Source organism: Parasteatoda tepidariorum, chromosome 3 (assembly GCF_043381705.1).
Source record: "Parasteatoda tepidariorum isolate YZ-2023 chromosome 3, CAS_Ptep_4.0, whole genome shotgun sequence".
In the NCBI taxonomy this organism is placed as follows: Eukaryota; Metazoa; Arthropoda; class Arachnida; order Araneae; family Theridiidae; genus Parasteatoda; species Parasteatoda tepidariorum.
The window spans coordinates 36420368-36442176 of record NC_092206.1 but is presented as its reverse complement, the minus strand read 5'-3'; the positions used below and the strand labels follow the sequence as shown (position 1 = coordinate 36442176).

Sequence of the window (21809 nt, the reverse complement as noted above, 5' to 3'; positions counted from 1 at the left end):
CTATAAATTTAAAGAGTCTAGAAAATCATATGTGTTGGAGTTAATAATGTTACCCATGTAAAATATGGATCCCACTCTATTGCAAAAAAGTTCCCTGCACCTGACAGCAAAAATGGTGGCACCTACTTTACACCAAAGTAGTGTATCACTAAGTGTTCAAACTGTACTAAAACCAAAGATAGTTCTTAGTGAAGGGAAACACTACTTGGTGTAAAGTAGTCACCACCACTCTTGTTATTCAGTAATACTAAAATTTATAATTACAGTAAGATATGTTACACATAAAAATTGTTGCTTTTATGATACAATGTTAAGCAGGAATCATAAATTTAGGATGCATATTATATGAAATTTCTTGAAATAAAATTAGGATTTTAATCTAACATATACACAGCACAAACAAAATATTAATATGAATTCAAATTACCCAAGTATATTGAAGTTCAATATTATTTTGTAAAATTAACAGATTTATGTAAAGCTTACGGGAACATAATTATCTTTATTATACTACTAAAAACATACAAGCATTTGATAAGAGTTTTTATGAGTAGTTTGTCAATTCAATCTGACAATAAAAATTCACCAGAACACTTAATCTAAACAAACCACTATCTTGCCCGTCATATTGCCTCTATCTTGCAATTGCACAATTAATCTGCTAATCGTCCAAAAGCATTTATTATATGCTTAAAACATGGCCTGCCATCATTTTTCTTAAGAATTTAGTTAAATAGTTCAAACATACATTAATTATTTGCTAAATTAAGGAATTCCAAATAAAAAGATCTTCTTAACCAACAAACTTTAGATTAGTATAAGCTTTATCAATTATTGGTGTTAAAATTAAACATCACCTTTTGAAGTGTATATAAATGCTGGTTTCAGTACTTGTTTTTGATTTTATAAATTTTCATACATGATTTTTCACCGATCGTTTAATTCAACTGACTTAACTACTCGTTGCTACTTAATTAAAAATTTGGAGTAGACTTATACAACTGGATATATGATAGGACTTTTTTTATGTTAGCTGTCGGCTACCAAATGCAATTATCTTAAAACTAATTAAAACATTTTAATTTTACAGCTAACAACTTTTTCATTAAAGTAATCTAGTGTATCACTGTATATAACAGGAAGGTTTCCCACCCTGAAACAAATGCAAATGCTTTGTGTAAAATAACTTGTGATATTTTTTTCATTTGTATTTTTTTTTAATATTTTGAAATTAATAATTTTGTAAAATTAGGTATACAGATTTGCGGAAATCCCAATGTTATTATTCTCAATATTAAATAAATTTTCATTATATCATCATTGCTCTTCAGTTACCAGATTATCGTGATCTTATCATTTAAGTAATGCTTCTAGTTTTCATGTTTTTAAATCAACCACTTACTCAGGATGTGAAAGCTCAATTTGACAAAAAATCCACAATAATTGACAAAATGCTCCACTGTTTCATTTAAAATATATGTTTATCTTAGAAAAAATGAGAGCAATAAAAAATAAATAAATTGCATGCAAGATCCAAATATCTGAAACAACAGAAAGCTGTAATCTTTCTCTAATGACTGTTTCTCACAATCCATTGATCAAATGGATTGTGAGTAAAGGTCATCAGTTCATTCTATCTCATTATTTGTTTTATACTTTACTGTTCATAACTTTGTTAGATAAGCATTTTCTTATAATTTTTACAATGCATTTGATGGTTTTCATTTCCTCATCATTTAATACTATTAATTTCTTTAATTACATTATACATTGATAGCAAGTCATATTTAGTTAAATTATGTATAATGAATTGTTCATTGCTATTTTGTAGCAATTTTTATTCACATGCTTTAGTATTGTGATTGGAATAAAAAATTTTCAGAGAACTTATTACACCACAAAGATGGTTGTGTATTTTAGTTTAAAATTGCATATAATGTGGAATTTATATATATAAAAATTTAGAAAAAATATAATTTTTGATTTAAGTGCAGACATTTTCTGTTTAGATAGGCGAAAGCAGTTTCATACCTCGTAGAACATCAACTCCGATAAAATTTGCAGCATATGACGCCCAACATCACTGGTGTGATTTTTGTTGCAAAGAGTTTATCACTGTGGGCGAAATATTAACTCATTTTTACAGTTCTGAGCATCTAAAAGTAATTGTTTGTGCTTTATTCTCTCTTTTCATGTCTTCCTTGATCTAATTCTAAGTTTAAAACTTCTAACATTGTATGTAGTCCAGTCAAATTATAATGAATTGTTACAAAAATAAGTTGTTGCTGGATAAGTTTAGTACAGTGATGAAAATCAGTTTTCCAATTCCTCCTAGTATTGTGTGAGCTAATCAGAATAGGAAAACGTCACTGAACCAGCCCAGACATGTCCTGAAACTAGAAGTACCCTAATTTTTGTAATCATTCAAAATTTTTGTGAAAATTTGATTTTAATTTGTATTGCAATGAAACAAATTATTTTTGATATTATAAATTTCTAAAAATGTAAATGTTTTTGTAACTTAATTCTTTTATTTGAATCATATTCCTTAGAAAAAAATGGATTAAATTATTCATTTTATTTACTATGTGCTATAAAGGTGTAGTAAAGCACATACATGAGGAAACGCTGTATCCTCAACCCTAACTAGTTTTTTGACTTAATCCCATTAGTTATCTTTGTACTTTTTTTACATTTATAAAATAAATTTTTTTTTAATCATGATTGTAATTAAGTATAATAATGCGAAGATCAATCCCCAGTGAAAACATTAATATGGTTACTATCAACATTTTTAAAACTCTAAATTACATTAAAAATTAAAACTTTAACTTGGTTTAAATTAAGAGAATTTGAAACGTAATGGCAATGTAGTGAGACTTGCCAAGAGTTGCAGACCTTAAACTGATGTCACTTTACCGGATTCACAATTGGTTTTTACTTTAAAAATGACCCTTGAATATCAATTTCAAAAATGAGTTACCGGGAAATGAGTCTTATTATCAGGGCCTAAGCGTAGGTGTCTGCACCAGAGGGCATTGTTACTAAAAAAGAGCACATTTTTTTTCTTAATTATAAATCTTTTAGGAAAATATCATGCCCTGGAGAAATACCTTTTCCATTTGAAGTATTTTATGACAAGCAAAAAAAAAAAGTTTGTGGGTTTGATCCCTGCCAGCCGAAGTAGTGTAGTAAATAGTGACTGATGCACGTTAACGCTGAATGAGTGACGACAACACAATAAAAAAGATACTGCTTTTTAGACACACTGGAAAAAGAAAGCGGGGAAGGCCGCGGTTGAGATGGGCTGACTCAGTGGAGTCTGATTTTCTCGCAATTAATGAAAAAAATTGGAGATCAAAGATAAATCGGAAGTCGTCATTGAGAAATCTTCAGAGGAAGGCATTGGCTCACATTAGGCTGTCTGGCCAACTATGATGATGATGATGCACGTTAAATCTGTTGAGTCACAAAGTTCTCCATGTTCCCATAACAAATCATACCTCTGGGGGTACTAATCCAGGAGTTTCCTTGTCATCTAGATTGGTTCATAATTACAAGGCTACGGAGTTGTACATTAGTAGTCGTAAACCCCAAAACTGGGTCGGCTGTTCAACGACGGATATAAGATATAATATAAAACATAGCAAAAGGTAAGTTCAAGTATGCCATAAAGTTTCAAATGCTGAAAATTGTTTTCAAAATATCAAAATGCAGACAAATTATGGACAAGTTATGCAATCGAGAAGTAATTGCTTAAAGTTTTTCAAAAGTTTAAATTTAATAAAAGTATGCTCGTCTTTAACACAGCTATTAATAAAATGTTTTTCTTAAGCTGCAGGCTGTTTTCAGCAGTGATTTTTTTTTAATTTTCCAGATTTTACTAGGAGTTTGTGTTGTTTTATTGCTTATAACACAAAGCAGCAATTCCGTTAACTAGTTATCAAGCATGAAGTACGTCAAATATTGTTGAGATACAGAATAAAAAGTTATGGCATGTCTTCTGGGACGTGTGATTCTCCATTTAAAAATTAAAAAAAGGATTTGAGTTAGCAAAATTAAGTAAAATTTTAAAAATAAAAAATAAGTATAAAAAGCTGCATCTGTTACTAAAAAAAATATAAACAAAGAAAGATAAATACTAAAGCTATAAACCGATAATGCAAGAATAAATTAAAAATAATTATGGGGATTTCAGTTCAGAATGCTATCACTGAAGAATTTTAAGTAATAATGTCACTGGAGAAAATGATTGTAAGATATATTTGTTTTCAATAGTAAAAGATTTCTTTTAGTAAGAAAGGTGTCTGAAATAGGAATGTCCCTGGTCCTAAGGACCTGTAGTTTTCTAAGTATTGCGGAACCACTGATAAAGAATTTCCAATTTCATTTCAAAAGCATTCCATTCAGAAAATTAAAATTGTTAAATGCCAGATGTCATACATAATGTTCTAAATTTCAGAATAGTGAAAATGTTTTGGAGGTCACAGTGAAATTTAGAAAATTGTTTTAGAATGGGAAGACTTATTGGCTATTTAATTTAAACATGGATTATAGTCTAATTTTAATTTGTTTTCATTCCATGTTTTAATTCATAGTTTTCTTTTAATTTTAAATAAATTTTTTTTGTTTCATTATGAAGTTTAAAAATGCAACCTTTTACTAAAATGTTTCATTGTATTTTTTTGAAGAGTGTTGATCCATGTCATCCTATTAATTTCAAAGAGCCAGTCAAAGAAGTGATTGAAAGTGATTATGTTCTTAAGCCCATTAAAGGTAATTTAATTTCTTTTTATAATTTTTCAATGGGAGTTGTGAAGACAAATTCATTTTAACTGATTCATTACATACTGTCCTGTTAATTGAATACTTGTTCAATTTTTGTGAAAATATGTCATATTCTTTTCCATGTTATTAGTATAGTTCAAATAAAATTTTTTTCTAATTTATAATTTTATCTTTCCTTATGATAATATGCCTTCCTTACCTAAACAATAGTGATTTTTTTTTAAATTAAAAATAACTTAATTTACAGAAGTTATAAAATGTTTTCTGGAGTTTTTAGCGTGATACTGAATTTATTAATATTTGTAAAAGTAATTGACTGTAATTGTTCATTCAGCTCCTTTTTAGTATATTTAATATGCTAAACCGTTTCAATTAAAATGTTAAATGTTAAGTTTTTCAATATTTTAAGTTATCCTATCAACTATAGTTACAATCAGTTTTAAAAGTATGGAATAGATTTTCTTCTTGATGAGAATTTCACATGTTTTAAAAATTTAGTCGTGGTAATTTTTCAAAGATTTAGCAGCAGATAAAAGGAAGCTCTTTGCCTGTCATATTTAAAATCATGCATTCCTATTTATAGCAAAAAAGAGAAATGAAGAAATCATAGAATCCCAAGAATAAATGAAAAAAAAAGAAGAAGAAAAAAAAACGGCAGAGGTTTCAACTATTAAGATTTATATATAATTATTTCGATTTCACCATAAATGTTACGGTCTTACTAATAATAAACTTAATATGCTAATAAAAATTGTGACTTTAGAGACTTTTCATTATATAAAATCTATTTAAAATACATTTACCTTTAACGACTAAGAGTTATTATGTTTTGTTGTGTGTAGCTAATGTATAATAATTTTTAATTTTTTCCCACTTCTTAAACAATTCTAAAAACAGAAATGATTTGATAGAAATTAGAAATAAAAGTAACAAGAACAATGAACACTATCTCGTCTTTTTCTCTTCCCCTTAGCTATTTTTAAAAAGACCATGATGACTGGTTTAAAATTGAACCGAAAACTAAATTAATGATTTCAGTTAATCAATTTATATTTTTATGAGGAAATGTAAAATTTCAGATATTATTTTATTTGGTACTTTCCACTAAGCGTCACTCTTTTTATTTATCAGTAAAATTCATGCACAATTTTGTTAATATTTATACCTATATAGAATTAAGTAATATATATACACCTTAAAATTGTGTTAATTTAAATTTCATTAACACTAGCGTCTATTAAATATATTTGTGTTATTTTATTTTGAAATGCTGATAGCGGTCTTACTAATAATAAATTTAATATGCTATTTAAAATCGTGACTTTTGAGAATTTTCATAATAATCTATTTAAAATAGATTTACCTTTAACGGCTAAGAGTTATAAAGTTTTGTTGTTTGATATTAATGTGTAATAATTTTTAATTTTTTCTACTTAAGCAATTTTAAAAGCAAAAATGATTTGATTTTGATAGAAATAAGAAATAAAAGTAACTAGAACAATGAACACTATCTCGTCTTTTTCTCTTCCCCTTAGCTATTTTTAAAAAGACCATGATGACTGGTTTAAAATTGAACCAAAAACTAAATTAATGATTTCAGTTAATCAATTTATAATTTTATGAGGAAATGTAAAATTTCAGATATTATTTAATTTGGTACTTTCCACTAAGTGTAACTCTTTTTATTCATTAGTGAAATTCATGCACAATTTTGTTAATATTTAGACCTATGTAGAATCAAGTAATATATATAGACCTTAAAATTGTGTAAATTTAAATTTCATGAACACTAGCTTCTTTTAATTATATTTCTGTTATTTTATTTTGAAATGCTGATAGCAAGTTCGGAAAGTACTCAAGTCTGTAACTTCTATTAAATCCAATGTTACTAGAATTATTCATGATGTTCTTACAGATCAAGTAGTTATTTATTAGTTTAATGTTTCGATATTTGAGACAAAATATCTGATTTGAAAAACTTGTGATTAATTTAACATAGACTTATAAAAACTTGGAAGGCATCTTTCCTTTCCTCCTTTAATCTGTTTCATTTTTATTTCTTAGGAGTAGAATTTGTCAAACCACATCATTCATTTTATTGCACTCTGTGTAATGAATCATTGTTGAGTAAAAGCCATGCTCATCAGCATTTAAAAGGACACACTCATACTTTCAATTACTATATGGTAAGAAAAATCTATATATATATGAAACACAATATATGCTTGTGTGTGTATTCCTCATAGAAATCCACATTCCTGACAGTAAGGACAATAAATATTAAAATGGAAGGTAAAATATGTTTCGATAAAATATTGTTGTAGACGATTATTGTTATGGACAGTTTGAACTATAAAAGCACATGTTTGAAACTGATGATAATTTAAACATATGTGATTTTAAATGAAATTTTACATGTGATTATGAAACTACATTAATATAAAATGTTAAACATAAATTTATTTTACAGCAAAAAAAAATATATTTAAGAAATTAATTAGTTAATTTTGTTTGCTTATTTTTTGAAGAATTCAGTCCATCTAATGAGTTCAAATGAACATCAAATGCCTCTGTAACGTTGAAACAAAATCTTGCAGAGTGTTAATTAATGATATATGGCAATTTCAGAACAGTCAACAGTCTCTTCCTCATAATACAAAATAACTTCTGCTAAAATCTAGTTTTTTGCACCACTAAACACCAACACATCATTGTCCAAATGTAAAAATTTATCCATGTTAAATGTAAAAGACGGATTAGAAAATCTTTGGAAAGCACTGATAATTGAAGTTAAACCAACTACATACTCTACATAGTTTTAGTTAGCTCAATTTCCACATTTTCTTTTTCAACGAGAGAAGCTTCCTTAAAATTTAAGATTTTCAACCTCCAGAAATCTAATCAAATGCATTTTTTACATCAATTGCATAAGGATTTGGTTTTAGTTTGAAGTTCATAATCCAAATTATAAATAACGTTCTGAGCTAATATTTTTTGGTATCCTTCGTAACACTTTATTATGCCCAAATCTGATGACTGTAGAATCGATGTGCAAATTGGAGAGAAAATAAAAACAATTGATTGTTTCTCAAACTTAGGGGATTATTGTGAGGTAGGCAGTATTCAACTATGAGAGCTATTTTCTTTTTATTCTTTTTCATCCCTTTATCCACATCAAGCAGCCAATTGTTAAAGATTTCTTGTAATCCGGGTCCTCATGTTTGCCTAATAGGGGAACTGGTAAACTTTTCACAACTTTAAAACATCTAAGTTTGGCATATCTTTCAATAACTAACAGCTTCAACTTATAGATTCTAGTACTGTCAACCTCTGTTTTGATTTTTTTACCACCATTAAAATTTCCTCCTTTGACTGCCATTGTTTTGTTTGGCATGAGCTGATAAACTAAGCCACTTTCATCCACATTGTACATGTTATCAGGATAATTCATTTTTTTCAATCTTCTCCTTTATTCTTTGTTCCCTGGGTGAGGCATGATTGACTGGAGATAACTTTTCTTTACCTGAGATGCTTTTAAAAAGAATTTCCTGTCGTAATACATCCATTGCTAGCTTTAAAAGTCATTGTTGCTTAACAAGGATGCAAATGTTCTTACTTTTTTTTCTGCAGTCATCGGTCTAGAGCGCTGGAGGTTTGGGATGAAGCACTCTCCTCTCAATTAGACAACTCAGGTTCGAATCCCAGTGTTGGCTGCTTGATACGAATTTTGCAACCGGCTTGCACCAAATACAGTGCTGACGTAAAGTAACCTCAATGTTCGATCAATTATGGGTTAGTGTCCCCTTGCTATAAGGCTGACCATAGTTTCCTCTCCATGTAATGCAAATATGTGTGCAAATATGTGTGCAAATATGTATGAAAATATGTGTGCAAATATGTATCAAAAAGTTCTCCACGAAGGCAAATTTTCCCATAATTTGATCCAAGAGTTCCTTTGTTTTCTGGATTGGGTTCGGAATTACAAGGTTACAGAATTAAACATTTGTAGTCGTAAACTAAAAAAATTGGGTCAGCTATTTGTTGACAATTGTAACGTAAAAGAAAAAAAAAACTAATCGGACCATTAATAGGCATATTTTGTTGCATCATTTCATGAAACCATCTTAAGGTAACTTTATCAACATCCTTGGTCACTGCATCTTAAGTATTTTTCTTTTGCTTTCAATTTTATTTGCTTCCACAGCATCTTCGATATCTTTTCTTCAAAAAAGTAGTATTGTAAAATCCCATATTTTTTAGCGGCATCAACTTGCTGCTATCCATGATCAATTTCCCGAAATGATTTTTAACTTCAAATAATGCTTTACACTGAACCATCATTTTTAACAGAAAAAAATTAAATTTATTGCAAGGAAAACAGCCCAAAGTGAGGTATGACTAACTTACAAAAAATATTTGAAAGTAACTATTCTGGGAAAAAAAAACTCTCCCAACATATCTCTCATTAACAAACTCGAAAATCAGAACCTGTTCAGACTGATGTTTTCCAGATGAAACAGGCCCACCCCTCAAAATCAAGATGTAGAGATGGCAAGAATAAATACATGTCACAGCTCTGAACAAATATTTCTGTACAATGGTGGGGAAAGCTATTATGTTCTTTATTCTCTTTTCCCAAAAGGAATTTTTTTCCTCAGAAACAATGAATGGACATCTGAACGCAAGTAAACAAATTCTTTGGCTGGATGGGGTGTCATTTTTGAGTGATAGAAAAGTCTGGTTATGAGTATCATCAGCTTTCTGAAGAGGGAAAGATATTGTTACAGACTGATTTAGCTGAAAATTGATTATCTATGTTAGCAGGTTTAAAATACATTGAATAAATAAAAATTTCACTAGGACCTTACGGAAATATCTGCGCACCTGGAAAGTCATGAAAAATCATGGAAAGTCATGAATTTTGGTATTGAACAAAATTTGTCATGAAATAACATGATTTTAACTATTTTTTTAAAAAAATTATGGAAAGTCATGGATTTAGGTCTCCGAAAAATTTTATTTTAAAAATGGAATCCCCTCCCCCAATTTCATGGTGTTCCGAATATCTGAATTTGTAACAAAATCATATTTTATTAAAATATTATTTTGCTAAAAATATCATATATTTTATTAAAACATAATTTATTACATATTTTATTAAAATATAAAAAGTTTTTATCATTTTCTTTCAAAATTATGGTGTTCTTTAAAAAAAATGAAAGAAAAAATATCATTTCTAGAGCGAAGTATTTTTTAAACTTCTGTGATTTCAGAATTATTGTTAATATTTCCATTTTATCAATTTAAAATTCTAGCTAAAGCAAACCAGTCATTGGGAGATTTTTTTTATTCCAAAATGAGAACAGAAAAATCAGGAGTATTTCTTTCCTTTCTGATGAACAAGAAAAGTATCTTTAGAATATCATTCCGCAGAAAAAAAGAAAAAAAATTATTTTTTCAGCTATTTTATTGCTTCAACTCTTTCTTTACTCTGTTTTTTAAATTAAAATTATACCTATCATTTTAATTAATGTTATTATAATGCTTTTTGAATTTATTATTCTGTTTTTTTGGGAGAAAATATCTTCGTTAAGTCATGAAAAGTTCATGGGAGTCATGAATTTGAAAATCTAAAATATAGCAGATATCCTGTTTATCTTTTTAAATAAGTTTATCTTTCTAAGCAAGTTTTTACTTTATATGCTATGTGTCAAATTAGGGAGTTAGTTTGTAGGGGTAATAATATTTCAAATTTTTAGACTTAATTATATGCTTTATAAATTAAATAATGCAACGACTTAAAAAAGGGCAAACTATTATCAAAAAAAAAGAAAAAGTTACTCAATATGTACCAAATGCTAATTTGGACAATTTATAGCATGGCAAAAGAGGAATTTAGCCTGTACTGTCACTTGTTTCTCCAAAAATGTTTAGAAAATTTAAATAATGCAAGTACTTATTTTGGGGTGTTACATACTGTTAACACTGATCATTTAATCATTAATAAGCTTTTTTTTTAGCATGGCCTCATTTCTTTACTTTGCCTCATTTTTTTATTTTTTTTATTTAAAAAAATATTTTAATTCTTTTAACAATTTGATTTCAAATATTCTATAACAAAATACAATTTCATTTTAAAGTTTATATTTATTTAATTTTATTTAGCATTACAATGAAGAAAATCCTACGTATGATATGTTTAGAGAGGTAAAGAAAACATTGTATAAACATGGTTTGATCAAAAACACCAAACAAAATTTTGCTGAAAAGCGATTAACATTTGGTAAAAGGCGATTTCTATATCCTAAAGCTGATGGTAAGCAGGCAAATATTCTAGTAGATAATGAAAAATCTACTAATTGCAGAATAGCTTCAAGAAAGAAAATTGACATTAAAATTAAAAATAGACCTATGATTGGACAGATGCCCAACTATAAATCTCGTGCAAATCTAAAAAAAATTCTAATACGAAAAGAAAAAGTTGGAGATAAAATCTCACTAACGGAAAAAAATTCTCAAAATAATGAAGTCTGCAAAAACACAGAAGAAAATCAGTTTCAAAAGGCAGAAGAAAATAATGTTTTAGAAAGATCAGAGGTTAATGCTTTATTTGATGAAGAAACAAAAGCTCATAATGAAACTTCTCTGATTAAAGAGAATGTACCAAATAAGGAAATGTGTATGAACTCAGAAGAAAATCAGTTTCAAAAGGCAGAAGAAAATAATGATTTAGAAAAATCAGAGGTTAAGGCTTTATTTGATGAAGAAACAAAAGCTCACAATGAAACTTCTCTAACTAAAGAGAATGTACCAAATAATGAAATGTGTATGAATTTAGAAGAAAACCTGCTTCAAAAAAGAGAAGAGAATTGTGACATTTTTTTAGAAGAATCTACTGTAAATACTTTTGCTCAAAAAACAAAAGCTGATAATAAACCTTCACTAGCTAAGGAGATTTCACATAACTATGAAATACTTAAAAACACTAAGGGGAAACAGCTTCAAGAAAATGACAAAAGTGATATTTATTCATTAAAATCTGAAGTGATGCTTATTGAAGAAAGGCAGAACAAAACTAGCCTAGAACAGAAACTTCCTTTAAAATTTTCCCCTCTCTTTACGCAATGTGGGAAAATGTCATCTTTTCATTTGGATTCTCAAGAGAATAAAGCTGAAAATATGTTTCCAATTACACCTGAAGAAGAAGCAAAAACACGAGTAGATTTATCTTCTAATAGTTTTGATTTAAACAATCCACTCTCATCTTCACCTGCACAAGTTCTTTCTCATGAAATTATAGTGGATCAACCTAATTCAGATTTTGTTCAGACTACAGATATTCATGAAATTCAGGTGAACACAGAAAAGCTTAATACTAAAATGGAAACTGAAATAAATGTCCCTGGTGTGTCACCTCATTCATTTAAAAGGAAGTATTCTGCTTGTGATTCAATTGAGAGAGACACTAAGAAACTAGCAATAAGTTCAGACTCAGAAAATGGAGCGCTTCAGAATATTGCAAGTGAAAATCAATCATCTTTTGAAGCTACTTATTATTTATATTGTAGAGATACTGAAAGTCAATCTTCTCAGTTAAATACTGCAGCTTTCATTACAAACAAAAGTTCAATAACTGAATCTGAAACTTTGTTGGATTGTGAAAAAACTTTAACAAGTTGTATTAAATACAAATTACCAGCTAGATATGTAATTAACGATATTTTTGGAGGTCGCAATACGTCAAGTTTTAGAGTAAAAACTCAAATTGACAAAGATTTTCAAAAGTATACAGTGCAGAGTCAGAAAGTATTGACCTCTATTATAAATATGGTTGCCAAAAATATTGATAAGGAACTTGATACTGTAAAAATTAAAAATAATGAAGCAACTTCTGACTTTAAAGAATTTGCTGTTTCCCTGACATCAGTACCAGACAAAGAGTATATTGAAGAAATGAAAAGTGTAGTTAAATCTCATGATAGCAGTCTACCAATTTCAGCTGCAAATGATGTCCTAGAGCTCAAGAATGATATTCACTTTTCATTGAAAACTAAATCAACTAATGAAAGTATTGCTCAAGAAAATTCTGAGTATGTACTCAGAGAAGGTAATGCAGAGCTTAAAGATGTTTCACTGGTTGATGTGAATTTAGCTGATTGTGGTGATTTTAAAGGTTTGTTAAGTGTTTTTGTATTAATATTTATATTTTTATAACTATTTTATAATATTTGCTTTAGATAGAAATTGTTTTTCAAAAAAATCTGAATCTTGAATACATATTGCAGAACCCAAAAACTTACATCTGAAATTGAATTATGCATGCAAACTAAAAGAAGTTATTATATAGAAAGTTTTAAATACTTAAAATAATTGAATAAATAATTATATTAGTAAAACTAATGTATAGAAAATGTATATGTAATATTTTTTATAGTAAATCTTAAGGTTATAATTATCAAAAATGTATTATTTTTTATTTATTTTTTTGTTGCAAAAATTACTATCATACAGTTTTTAAAGAAAATTTGTTATAATTTTATTCATATAGTATTTATATACAGTAAAAAGATCTTTATAAAGCAAACCTTAAAATGCAAGGCCTTTTATTGTATAGAATTTTGCATTATATAGATATCTTTAAACGTACCTTTTAAACATAGCAATATTAGTCTGGAACAGATCAATCTTAAAATGCTCTAAAATAGTTTTTAGATATAAATAATGAAAAATACAAATATGTTCTTTATTATTTACAGAAAAAAATTTAAATTTTCTGGAACATAAGAACTTATAAACAACTTTATCAGTTTGGAGTTTAGCTTTTGATATTGTAACCTGTTTACAAATAATAAATAAAATAATGTAAAAATTTAATACTTTTTGCTTAGTTACAGAAATTTCTTAAGCTGCAATTTTAATTGTTTACACCCTCAAAGTTTATGTGGTTTATGGAGAATTGCTTTATATAGATTTTGTACTGTATTATTTATAACATGTTTTTTTTTTTAAATTTTGTAAATAACTTATAAAATAATTTGATTAATTTTTTAGGTAAAATTTCAAACGAGGTACAAGAAATTTTGGGTAATTTGATAAATAAATTAGTTTCTGATACTTCAAAGACTATGAAATCAAATATTTTGTTTGATAAAAATGAAAATGTTATTGTCTGCCATTCAAATCAATTTTTTAATGATGCATTTAAAGTAAGTGACGAAACTATGAAAGAGCCTGAATCATCTCAAAAATCTGATGAACTTAAAGAAACAGAAAAGTTACTTGCTAGTTGCAGAAAATGTTCTATTCGTTTGACTGATATTTCGCGAGGTAAAGTATAATTTATTTTATTGTTATATTATGGTAGTCTTTTTACATTAATTAGTATTTGTTTTTTATATTTAGCTGCAAATAATGTCACATTAAAATATTTACCATTTTGTTTCAATTTATCAGAAATTTTTTATTTGAACGTTTAAATTGGTTGTAAAATGTATGATTTACTATTTTATTAATTTACTTAATAAATTTAATTTTGAATGATTTTGTCCACCACTACATACAAACTACTTAAACATATATATGAAACAAATTTTGCATTGAAGTTTTTAAGTGCATATTTTAAATTGTTATTTGGCTACCTGTTCAAATATTCTGAGAGGCTCTAGAACTTTTGGCTATGAATTAAAATGAATAGTTGGAACCAGGGTTGGAACCAAATTGCCCACTTCTCACTATTTTTGATTTTTTCAAATTCTTTTGTATTCATTTTTTATTATAATTTATATAAAAAAAAAACACTTGAATAATGGACCAACAAATCCCGAGGCTAGGGCACCTTAGTCCACCTTATGGGGAATAATTGACCATGTAACAAAAATATATCCAGAAATAATATTGAAAGATAATGTTATCCAATTCAGAAATTTCTAAAGCATATAAAATTCAAAATGCATTTTTGAAGATTAATAAAATGAATCTTCAATTGTAAAATTGTATTGCAAATTGTATTCCCTACAATTATTTATTGAATTTTTTACGAAGCAAAATATTTGGTTTCTGTACTAGTTGACTTTCCATAATGAAACATGACCTAATATGGTTTTAAATAATTTATTACAAATTAAAGTTATCAAAGAGCCTATCAAACTATATCTGTATAATGAAAAGCCTAATATTTCCTGAACAAGATACTAAAAAAAAAAAAAAAAGATTCAGATCATTTTCATGCACTATTATTTAATTCGTATTTGTTGGATTGGATAAGAAAAATACTTTTATCAACATCGCATTACTCAAATTTAATTCACTATTGAACATTAAGACATTAAAAAACACAATATCAAAATCTGTAATTTAGTATGCCTGTTAAAATTTTGTTCTTAGTCTTAATTGCTTTAAAAAATTTTTATATTTGATAAAATTAATTTTTAAAAGAAATTAATACACAAGACATTTCTTGCATATTTTTTTAGGAGTGTAGGTTCTAGATATTCTGTTTAATATTTCTTTTTCATTTAATTATCTTTAGAACTGTATTCTAAACCTTGTTCCATTTCAACAAAAGGTAAAAAGCAATATTTCTGACAAATTTTATTATTTTATGTGAAAAAACTAGTTAAAAGTAATTTTTAAATAAAAATTTTAAATTAAATTAATAAAATGCATATTTTTAGACAAGATGAACTGATAATATAATGAAGTATTTTTTATGTAATATTTCTGGATATTTTATTCATCTTCATTTCAGAATAAGAAATGCTGATGTATTTCTGAATTGTTTTGATGATCCAGCTTATCCCATTTTTTAGTTTACAAAGGTATCCATTGTTTTAAATTGCACAAAAGATCATATTAGTTTTTTCTTCTTCTTATTTTAAACTTTAAATTGCTGCAAGTAAATATTAAAGATCTGACTTTGTAAAATAATTGCAATTTATTACTCTTTTCTCATAGAAACAAATTTTAGAAGGTGAAGTAGTAAAGTTCTAAAAATTATTTAGCAGTACTAAAATACAACTTATTTGAACAAAAAATGTTCCATTTGAACTATACCATATGATTTTTTTCTTAGGTTTTGTAGTATTAGCGGGGTGCAGTATACTAATAGAAAAAACAAACACAAATATCATGTAACATTTAAATTATTGTGCCTGAGCCAACGTTCCCCTAGATCCAACCTACCCCATCTATATACATTAGACTGATCTACAGCATTACTTTATTAGAAGACATTAGACCAAAATGCTTAAAAAAAATGACCATTAACAAATTGTAGCACTGAAAAAAAAGTTTGCAATTTGGTAAGAAGTAAAATGTTTCAGGAATATAATGTTGGTAAGAATATAATGCTGGAATATTATTATCCAAATGCCTAACTTGCTTTCTCGGAATTTTCAGAGTGGAAAAAAAGAAAATATAATGGAAAGAAAATATATTATCTACCACATTTTAAAGGTGTTAGGCTGAAGTCAGAAAATGAGGTTAAAAACTATTGTAAAAAGCAGAATACAGCATTCCCACATTATTTGTTTTCATCTAAGCAAAGGAATAATAAAGACTGAATTTAAGGTAACTATTTGTTTGTAAAAATGACGATTAGTTGGAATATAATTAAGATTTTAAAATGTACTTAAGAATATTTAAGTACCTAATATTATGATGCACCCTGAACATAAATACTGAAGAGTGAAAACTTATAAATTACAGTGATTCTGCCTACATGATATAGTGCATCAAATACAACTAAAGTTCTAGTCGGGACAGGAAAAGAAAGTAGTGACTTTCCCTTGGACACACACTTTTTCCATTGGGTAAAAAACGAATTGGACAGAACTAGTGCAGCTGGTTTATTTAGTTCTTGTAAGCAAAATGAATTTTTTTTTTCTCAATTATTATTATACTGTCTATTAGATTTTTGGTGGAGAAGGTAGTTTGAGGCTATTTTGTTGTTTAATTTATTTTCTTTCTGAGAAAAAGAAATTTTTTACAATAGCTATAAAAATATTCAAATATCTTAAACTTTTGTTCTTTAAAAAATAAGTTGAATAGGTTGAGTTGTGCCGTAGGAATAAAAATGCCTTAAGTTTTATAGTTTTTTTTTTAGAATAAAAAAGAGTTCGGACTACTTTATAATAAAACAAACTTTTTCTTGTAATTTTATTTTTGTATATTTGCTTTCAAAAATTAATTTTAAAAAGTTATTTTTCTATTTAAAAGTAATTCTAATAAAAATTAATTTAATGAAAATACTGATTTCTTGTCTCGATTACTCTCCTTAAATATGCACAGAAAAATGTTTAACTATCAGGGTTCCCACGGTCCTTAAAAACTGCTTAATTTTTATTTTGGAAAATAAGGGCCCTTAAAAGTACTTAATTCTAGTGCAAGGTTTTAAAAAGTCCTTAATTTTTCAGTCTCACTATAGTTGATAGGAACAATTTTTCTGTTTAATTTTTTAAAACAAAAAGTCGTTCTTTTATCACCGAGAATTAGACCGCGTGTGAGAGGGCTATACGTAAGGGAAAGAAAGCATGTCCTTTCATTAATAATATTCTGCCTTTTGCTAAGACTGATACTCTATGCGGAGAATGAAGCATTGTAAAAGAAAAGAATAGAGTGTGGTCAAGGGAAATATTGCACATGGAATAGATAGTGCTTTTTGGAGGGGGGGGGGCAGTTCTAAGGGACCTAAATAGAAGACTCACACTGTCCTTTAAAATTAACAGAATTCAAGAAATTCAGTTCGACTGGTAACTCATCTGCTTATAGGAACGAAGTAAAATCCTACAAAAAGGAGTATCAGAATTTTTTTTTTAACTAGAATCCATTACGAAAACTATTTCCGAAAATCTTGAAGAATTAAATAAAATTGTATAATATATCACTGTGTAATAAATAACTGTTAATTAATCGAAAGCAGTGACATTAAAATTCATGATTGTACTAAAAATTAAGCAGATATGTTGTAATTAGGGTTTTATACCTGCCAACATTAGAGAAATAAAATAATGGACATCTTACTAGGGACATTTTTTAGACTAAGCGCAAAATTTTAATGCATCATCTTGTAAGTCAAAAAAAAATTCAAAATTGGAAGCACTTACATTTAACGAAGTAAAAAATATGTATATAAATCTTAATCTAAAGAAAGTTTTTTTAAACCATTATTTATAATTACTTAAACGATTTTATTTTATGACCGTCGTTGAACAGCCGACCCAATTTTGGATTTACGACTGCTCATGTTCAACTGTGTAGTCTTGTAATTTGAACCCAATCCAGGAGACAAGGGAACTCCAGGATCAAGTATAGGGTGAAATTTGCTTTTGTGGAAGACTTTTTGAGGGAACTAACCCGCATTGCATTACATGGAGAGGAAAACCACGAAAAACTCTCATGTTTAGCCTGACGGCAAGAGGACTCTAACCCATGATTCGTCTACCACTTAAGAAGTTTTTATTTAAACTATTAACACTCAACATACTGTAGTACTGGCAGTTGAAGAATAAAATAAGTATTTTTGCCATCATCGGATATTTCATCAAAAAAAATTTTTTTGATAAATTTCTTATATTTTGATAAATACGGGTAAACAGGAAATAATTGCAAAATACAGGAGTCTTTGTTAAAAAGCAGGAGACTTGGCAGATCTAGGTTTTTCATCAAAAACCTAGGGTCTATTGGGTTTTTGATAAAAGCTGAAGTTTTTTTAAAAAAAACTTTCAATTTTCATTCCTGAGTATTAAATAAAAATGCATGACTTGCTTCTAACAAGAAAGTTAAGTATTTGGTAACTATTAATAGCTTGTTTTTGTTGTAATGTAAATTTTTTTTAAAGTTTTAGATTGTTACGCTATCATTTTTTATTTCTTAAGGATAAGCAGATTATTACAAAAAAATTTAAATCTACTCAATTAAAAGATAACAAACTTTTTTTAATAATGTCTATTAGAATAAAATTCAAACTTAGATTTGAATAATAATTTATTCAGTTTAAATTGCAACTTAATATACTGTTTTTTTTTTCTTCTTAAGTTTTATTCAACTTTTGGTTACTTTAAAATTAGTTAATGTTTTTTTTAACATTATGTCAAGTTAATTCCTAATAACACGTTGCAAAAATCGCCTGGTCCTACTATGGCAAGCCCTGTTAATTAATACAATTATATTACAGGGTTGCCACTCCTCAGGGAGAACAGGGAAAACCTGGAAAATACAGGGAATTTAAAAATCACCTAAAATAACAGGGAAAATGCAGGGAATTTTGATTTTTTTCTTTACAAACTGAGAAAATACAGGGAATTTTGTTTTTACTTTAGTCTTTTAAAAAATGGTGACCACTCAAAGCCTAATCTATGGGATATTTAACCATGATATTTCAGCTATAATAAACTATTTCATTTACTATAGCATTATTTAAGTATGTTCAGCTGTTTTTCCAGCAATTAAAACTAATAAATATAGTTAGCCCAATATAGCTCACACAAGAGTGCAGTAATTGTTGTTTCTTCTTAACATATTGTGTATAATATGTACAGGGAAAACACAGGGAACTTTTTCTCCAGATTTGAGTGGCAACCCTGTATTAGTACTTACATTATTATAAAATTATTTTTTATTTATTTATTGATTTTCTTTTTTAAAAAAGTCAATAATTGGCACTGTTACTGGTGGTATATGTATATTTGATGATAAACAATTATACTATTTTTAGGGTCCTTAATTTTTCTAAAAAGTCCTTAATTTTTGCTTTGTTAAAAGAGTTGGAACCCTGACTATTGTATTTTTGAAACTGTATGAAAAAACTGTCCATTATAGGAACCAACTGTTGCGATTATGGGTATCAATAGTAAATGTCCAATTAAAAGAAAGAATTTTCAGTGAAGAGATAGCGATGAAATGCGGAATAGGGTATCTATTCACTTTTCTTTGATTCCCTTTTACTTCGACTGCCTTTGTTCCTCTAAATCGCTGAAATAAACCCTATGGACAGGTTCTGCTTTCTCTCACCTTGTGCATGCCAACAATGATGTGAAACTTTCACCGTAATAACTATACATTTGAATGCAATTTATAACTTATAAATACTGTAAGATACAATTAGTAAATATTAAGTATGATATCTTATAACATTTATTTCAAATAATTTAGCACAGTTATTGTGTCCCTTTCATATTTAAGCTTTAAATACAATAATGTAAAAATCAATTTAAATAAAAAGTTAGAAACCAAAAACAAAATTCTAGAATAATTTCGTTTTTGTTTCCTAACTTTTTATTTAAATTGTTTACGTAAGACAAATTTGGTTTTAGCGCTTTTCCATTTTGATTTATTATTTTAAAGTTTTCATTTTTCTTAAAATTTGCTTATATCAATCTCATACTTTGTTTGAGTGTAAAAATCAAATAAGTAGTGTAGTGAAAATACATTAAATATTTTGAAATCACTCAAAATTTTGATTTTTTTAAAACAAAATATAAGTAGCTGTAGTAATGTAACACTTATACTTAAAAGCATTCCTGTTCTCCACTTATCGATTTAGTCCAGTCTAAAATAACAATACCTAGTCTAAGCTTGGCCTTTTAACAAAATCAATATTTCTTGAGGTATTTTTTAATTTAATAATGGGAGAATTATTTTATTTCAAGAATTATGTGTTAGAATGCTTTATTTTCTCAGAAAAAATAAGCTTAATTTGTAATTTATTGTAAAATTTGTTAATTTTGTTTATCTACATTTGAATGTATGGTAGTTACAATAAATACTAAATTATTAGAAAATTTATAATGAATTTTAGCTTTTTGAAGATGATTTGTGTGCAACTATTTAATTATTATTATTATTTATTTTTAGATTCCAAGTGTTTTTCCTGAAATCTAGTCAACTACCTGATTGTGGAAAAGTAAATCCTTGTATGATTGTACCTTTTCTAAATTCTATTTTGTTAACTTTACTTTTCTTACTGTGCAATATTAATATTGAGCATTATACATATAAAAAGGGAAAATTTATTATTTGTCTTATTGGCAATACGTAAGGATGAGAGTTAAACGAAATGCTTTATAATCAGTGCAATATTGCATACATTTTTTTTAGTGCTTTCTAAATTTTACTTTATTTTCTTCAGTGATATCTATAACATCAGTTAAATGGCGAAAGTCTATTAAGAGATTTTTTTTTATATAATTAATTATATTCTATTTTATGGCAGGGTGTATAGTAACTTGAACAAACAGAAAAATTTCTAAGTAATATCTTATTATATTTCTTTAATCTTTCAATGCTAGTTTCATGACTTACTTTTGTAACTAGAGTGCATTGAATTTTTTTTAAAAGTTAAAACTGTAATTATGAGGTTAATATATTTTCAAGTTCAATACATATCCTTATTTAACTAAGTTATGATCGCTTTTCATTATTTCTTTACTGAGCTAAGTTACTTTTCTAAAAATCCTTATATTATAAAACTAGTATCTTAAACGTTTAATCCCAATTTTTGAAAAAGAAAAATGGTATAAGAATTTTTTTTGACAAACATTTATTTGTAAATAAATGCAGTTCTTAACCATTTAAAGTGACATTTAAAAAAAAAATTACTTTAGTAGTTTATTAGAAAAATATTAATTCCATTCAGTTTTGTTTTTCTTAAAGAGAGGCACTTAAGGTTAAAGAAACGTAAAATTATTTTCTGTCAGAGTTTTGCATGAAATTAAGTATATTTCATATAACAGTTATGTTTACTATGTTTATTCTATTGTTGTTTAAAATAAATTTTTGTTTAAGTTGCTCCATTATTTTCCTTATTGATACTAATGAAAGATCCAACAGGGAATAGATATTTTGCTATGTCTGTATATACATATATAACGATGCTTTCTAGCAAAATGACCCAAGTGAACATTTCCTGCAGCTATTACAAATCCTGTGACAAATCTCAACATTAGGCATTTCAGCTAAGAAAATATAATTCATCAATAGTTCAGCATGAAAAAGTATAATCTTAATTAGTCTACTAAAGTTTG

The 21809-nt window shown here is 27.2% G+C and overlaps 1 protein-coding gene across 6 annotated transcripts in view; it reads left to right on the top strand.

Annotated features, from left to right (window-relative positions):
* LOC107438204 (uncharacterized protein PF3D7_1120600) overlaps nucleotides 1-21574 on the top strand; it is a 30258-nt gene extending 8684 nt beyond the window's left edge. For 2 of the 6 annotated variants that reach the window (XM_043057972.2, XM_043057963.2), the window contains 7 exons: nucleotides 2010-2162; nucleotides 4692-4776; nucleotides 6853-6974; nucleotides 10954-12961; nucleotides 13840-14115; nucleotides 16186-16356; nucleotides 20641-21574. In XM_043057972.2, coding sequence (XP_042913906.1) covers nucleotides 2010-2162; nucleotides 4692-4776; nucleotides 6853-6974; nucleotides 10954-12961; nucleotides 13840-14115; nucleotides 16186-16349 — 2808 coding nt within the window. In that variant the 3' untranslated portion in view covers nucleotides 16350-16356; nucleotides 20641-21574. Of the gene's footprint in view, nucleotides 1-2009; nucleotides 2163-4691; nucleotides 4777-6852; nucleotides 6975-10953; nucleotides 12962-13839; nucleotides 14116-15535; nucleotides 15623-16185; nucleotides 16357-16494; nucleotides 16648-20640 lie in introns of those variants that run through there. The other 4 variants (XR_006227850.2, XM_043057984.2, XM_043057978.2 and 1 more) reach the window with 4 other exon arrangements.
* Nucleotides 21575-21809: the final 235 nt, after the last annotated feature.